General features: G+C 40.6%; 1 protein-coding gene across 1 annotated transcript in view; it reads left to right on the top strand.

Annotated features, from left to right (window-relative positions):
- nat15 (N-acetyltransferase 15 (GCN5-related, putative)) overlaps positions 1-5,165 on the top strand; it is a 9,840-nt gene extending 4,675 nt beyond the window's left edge. The window contains exons 4-5 of the mRNA XM_037689334.1: positions 3,611-3,707; positions 4,876-5,165. Coding sequence (XP_037545262.1) covers positions 3,611-3,707; positions 4,876-5,165 — 387 coding nt within the window. The remainder of the gene's footprint in view (positions 1-3,610; positions 3,708-4,875) is intronic.
- The last annotated feature ends 267 nt before the right edge of the window (positions 5,166-5,432 follow it).

Consider the following 5,432-nt stretch of genomic DNA (forward strand, 5'->3'; position numbering starts at 1 on the left):
CCACTTATTGCTACTTGTCCCAACTTTTTTGGGATTTGTTGACACTGCGAAATTTTGAATCAACATATTTTTCCTTTTAAATGTTACATTTACTCAGATTAAACTTTTGATCTGTCATCTATGTTATATTACGAATAAAATATTGACATTTGCCATCTCCACATCATTGCATTCAGTTTTTATTCACAATTTGTTTAGTGTCCCAACTTTTTTTGGAGTCAGGTTTGTACTAAACAGAAACCTAGGGTTATTTTTATTCTCCTCTATTAAAGATTAGTAATATAAAGTTCTATCTTTACGGAGAGCTTTTTTATATGTTAGCAGACTATCTTTCCAAGTTAAATAAAATTCTTCAACATTAGTAGAGCGCCATTTTCTCTCCTGGTTTCTAGATGTCTGCTTTAAAGTACGTAACTCAGAATTGAACCAAGGAGCCAGTTTCCTCTGATTGATTACTTTCTTTTTCAGCGGAGCAATTTTATCAAGTGAAGTTTGCATTGAAGTTGTAAGATGATCAACTAGATGATCTAAGTCTCTGTTCTCTGATGCATTACTCTGCAAGACAGAGGAAAACATTGATGGAAGAGATTGTTTAAATTTGGTTACAGCATTTTCTAATAAGCACCTGCTGAGATGAAATTTACTCTCAGTGACTGTGTAGTCATTTAACGTAAACTCAAAGGTTATTAAAAAATGGTTGGACAGAATAGGATTTTGAGGAACTATTACCAAGTCCTTAATCTCTATGTCATAGGTCAGAACTAAATCAAGAGTGTGATGATTAGAATGAGTAGATGTGCGGACGTTTTGGGTAAAACCAAATGAGTCTTAAATTATTTTTCATTCAACCTTTATTTAGACAGGTAAATCCCATTGAGCCTCGAGGACTCATTTACAAGAGAGACCTGATTTCAACAAAGAATAAGGACGACAATGGACAACAGCGACGATGATAAACAGTTTTAAAAAGTCATACTACAGTTTTTTTTTGTTTGTTTGTTTTGTTTTTATAACAAATAGGATGGCTAAAAGAAAAAGGTAACAAAAAAAACAGCTAGATTCTAAGGCAAATGTAGAAAACTAAAAACAGGAACATGTCTGCATTGGTTCCTGCCAGGAATCCAACAGATTCTTAAAGCCACTTAGAGAGAAATTATTAAAGGCTATGCTTAAGCTATCACTCTCAACATCCACATGAATATTGAAATCACCCATTATGATGATTTTATCAGTATTTAATAGTAAGTCAGTTAATAATTCTGATAATTCAGACAAAAACTGAGAGTAAGCGCCTGGTGGACGATATATAACAACTAGTAAAAGTGGCTTTTCTGATTTCCATTTTGGATGAGAAAGACTGAGGGACAGCGATTCAATAGAATCATAACTAATAACTGGTTTGGCATTAATCAATAATCCTGACTGAAAAATAGAAGCTACTCCTCCACCTCGGCCAGTTGTTCTAGGAACATGAAATTTTAAATAATTAACAGGAGTGGATTCATTTATACTAACAAAATCCTCCTGTTGTAGCCAAGTTTCTGTCAGACAGAATAAATCAATATGATGATCAGTTATCAGTTCATTAACTAACAGGGATTTAGAGGAAAGAGATCTGATGTTCAATAATCCACATTTAATAATTTTATGATTTTGCTCTGGTAAAGTAACTGTGTTTATTTTAATCAGATTTTTATGGTTTATATTTTTAGAGCTGATTTTTAGTTTATTTAATTTGAGCCGTGGGCGAGTTGACACTGTTTCAATGGGGGTGTGGGTGGGTAACAGAGGAGAAGCAGCAGAGAGGGGTGGAGGACTACAACTCTGCTTCCTGGACTGGACCCTGGGTTGTCAATAATTTGGGGGATAAACAAAATCAGCCATATTTCTAGAAAGAAGAGCGGCTCCGTCCAAAGTAGGATGGATGCCATCTCTCCACATCAGACCAGGTTTTCCCCAGAAAGAAATCCAGTTATCTATGTAGCCCACGTCGTTGTCAGAACACCACCTGGACACCCAGCGGTTAAACAACGACATACGGCTAAACATGTCATCGCTGGTCAGGTTGGAGAGGGGGCCGGAGAAAACTACGGAGTCCGACATGGTTTTAGCAAAGTCACACACCGAAGCAACATTAATTTTAGTGACCTCCGATTGGCGTAAGCGGGTGTCATTACCGCCGACGTGAATAACAATCTTACTGTATTTAGCCTTAGCCTTAGTCAGCAGTTTCAGATAAGATTCTATGTCTCCTGCTCTGGCCCCCGGAATGCATTTGACTATGGCCGCTGGAGTCTCTAAAGCCATGTTTCGGACTATGGAGCTTCCAATAACCAGGGTCTGTTTCTCAGTGGGTGTGTCACTGAGCGAGGAAAATCGATTAGAAACGTGAACGGGTCGGTGGTGAACTGGGAGGCTTGGCCTTAGCACTACGCTTGCTCCGGACCGTCACCCAGCCGGCCTGGGGTCCCGGCTGCTCGGGGTCTGCTGGAGGACCGCTAACGGGAGCTAGCCTCTGTGGTTCCGCGCTGTCTAAGGGGACCTGGCTAGCTACTGGTTTTTCTACAGCGCGGAGCCAAGCTTCCAGTTCAGCCTCTCCTCCAAAGCTACCATAAGACTACATTTGTTACATGTATCATTACCACTAAAGGAGGCAGAGGAGTAACTAAACATCTGACACACGGAGCAAGAGAAAACAGAGGAAGCAGGGAGAGAAGAAGCAGCCATGCTAAGCTAACGCTAGCAGGAGCTAGCAGAGCCAAATACACCAATAAAAACCGAGAAGTGTTGAAAGATAAGGTGTTTTAAGCACTATCCAACAGTAGAAAAACAACTGTACTAAGTGTGTTTGTGAACTAGAATGAAAAACTGTGCAAAAGACAGATAAATCCAGAAAACAGAGAGGACTCGAGCAAACAATTCACTCGAGCTACCAACAGACAAACAGGAAGTGACACAATACGTCTCACACGAACATGCAACGTCACACCACCACTGAACCTTCACAACAAGTCGTGTGAGCTTGTTCTCTCTGGAGCTGTTAATCTGATGAAGTCTGTTTTTAGTGTGTTAATTGGACAAACCAGACGCCTCTGGCTGAGACACTCATTAGTCTGAAATAGATGTGTTGAAAATGAGATGGAAAAAAACTGATTGAAGCAGAGCTGCTAATATACAACTCTAATTTGCAAATCTTTGGAGTTTAAATACGTCCATCATTACCAAAATTCTAAAATGTGTCAGACTTTATGAATGGAGACTTTGTGAATTCAGCCACAGTGAATTCACTGGTAGTTGCATTTTTTAAAATAAAATATCAGCATCCAATTCATTCCTGCAGCCTGACAGCTGCTCCACTGTCGTCAGGCTGCAGTTTTCACAGTTCGCTCACTAATTTCCCTCCTGAACAGAATTTGCATTTTTTTCATTTGCCTTCGCTGTTCTTGATTTGTTTAGACGAAGATCCCAATGGCCTGAACATGTTCACATTCATCCCAAATGACAAAGAAAGAAGATAAATGCTAAATCAAATGATACTTTTCTGTTCACTGTGGATGCTGCATCTTGACACCCCCCCCCCCCCCCACCCCCTTCTTTCTGTATGTGTTAGGATGGAGACATCCTGGCCTCCAGTTTTCCTGTGGACACACAGGTGGCCTACATCCTCAGCCTGGGCGTGGTCAAAGAGTTCAGGAAACATGGCATAGGTAAATTCTGAGCAGAAAATATGTTTTCTACACAAACATTCATGAGAGCTGTATACTGCACATGCATGTTCAAAACAAACTCTGGTCTTGAATCTACCTCTCCTTTGCTTTTGTCATTTCTAACTTTTTTTGTAAAATCTACACCGATCAGAGTTTTATATTTTTGATGCCAAACTGGAAAACAAAAACTAGAATTTTTTAAATCATAATAATAATAATAATGTTTTAGGTTAACTATGCAGCTGCTGCCTGAAATTCCAACAAACATTAATTTTCTTTTCTTGAGTTCAAAGCTATGAGTCATGATAATAATCTAAGCTGACAAATTTGAACCATTTGATGTATTCACTGTGTACGGAGAACCAAGTTCACAAGAAATGTTAAAGCTGCTGTCAGTGGCTCGTTTGGGTTACCATGGGAACCACAAACTTGTTTCTCATTCTCTGACAGCTCTCAGACATTCTCCACTTGGAAACACATCCATCCATTATCTTTACCCGCTTCTACCTTTTTGGGTCGCCGGTGCCCATGTCCAGCAATCACTGAGCGAGTGGCGGGGGACACCCTGGACGGGTCGCAAGTCCATCACAGGGACACAGAGAGACAAACAACCATTCACTCTCTCACTCACACCTAGGGACAATTTAGAGTTACCAATCAGTCTAACATGCATGTTTTTGATCTGTGGGAGGAAACTGGAGTACCTGGAGAAAACCCACGCATGCACGGAGAGAACATGCAAACTCCACCCAGAAAGGTCCCTGGACCGGGATTTGAATCAGGATAACCTGCACACTGAGAGGAAGCAGCTCTACCGTTGCACCACTGCGCTGCCCTGGAATTTTTTTTCATTTATTTATTTAACTTTTTTTATACCATATGAGGTACTGCTACCTAAAGAGCACTCTATCTATCTATCGGGGGTCTATAGAAATAGGGCAGCTGACTTGGGACTGGGAAATCACAGGTTTGACTCCCTGCCATGCCTGCATGTCATAGTGTCCTTGAGCAATACACCTATTCCCTCATTGCTCCCTGGGCGTTGCATACCTGGTTTTATCTCACGTTTTAGATGCAGAGGACAAATTTGGTCATTGTATGGAAACATGCACTGATGTCTGTACATAGCACTTTCATTTTATCGCTCTCTCTCCTTCCCACCATCCAGGCTCCTTGCTGCTGGACAGTCTGAAGGAGCACATCTCAACGACAGCCCAGGACCACTGTAAGGCCATCTACCTGCACGTCCTCACCACCAACACCACTGCCATCCACTTTTATGAGAACAGGGATTTCAGGCAGCACCACTACCTGCCCTACTACTACTCCATCCGCGGCGTCCTTAAAGATGGATTCACATATGTGCTCTACATTAACGGGGGTCATCCACCTTGGACAATATTATATCCTTTTGTGAAAGCAGAGAAACAGGCCATCCACTCACTTAGTGTTGTCTGACAGGTAATGCCTCACCAAGTGCAGTTTACAGTGTTAAGGTACAAACCGAATTCCAAAAAAGTTGGGACACTAAACAAATTGTGAATAAAAACTGAATGCAATGATGTGGAGATGGCAAATGTCAATATTTTATTTGTAATATAATATAGATGACAGATCAAAAGTTTAATCTGAGTAAATGTAACATTTAAAAGGAAAAATATGTTGATTCAAAATTTCACAGTGTCAACAAATCCCAAAAAAGTTGGGACAAGTAGCAATAAGTGG

Source organism: Nematolebias whitei, chromosome 15 (genome assembly GCF_014905685.2).
Source record: "Nematolebias whitei isolate Nwh7 chromosome 15, NemWhi1, whole genome shotgun sequence".
Taxonomy (NCBI): domain Eukaryota; kingdom Metazoa; phylum Chordata; class Actinopteri; order Cyprinodontiformes; family Rivulidae; genus Nematolebias; species Nematolebias whitei.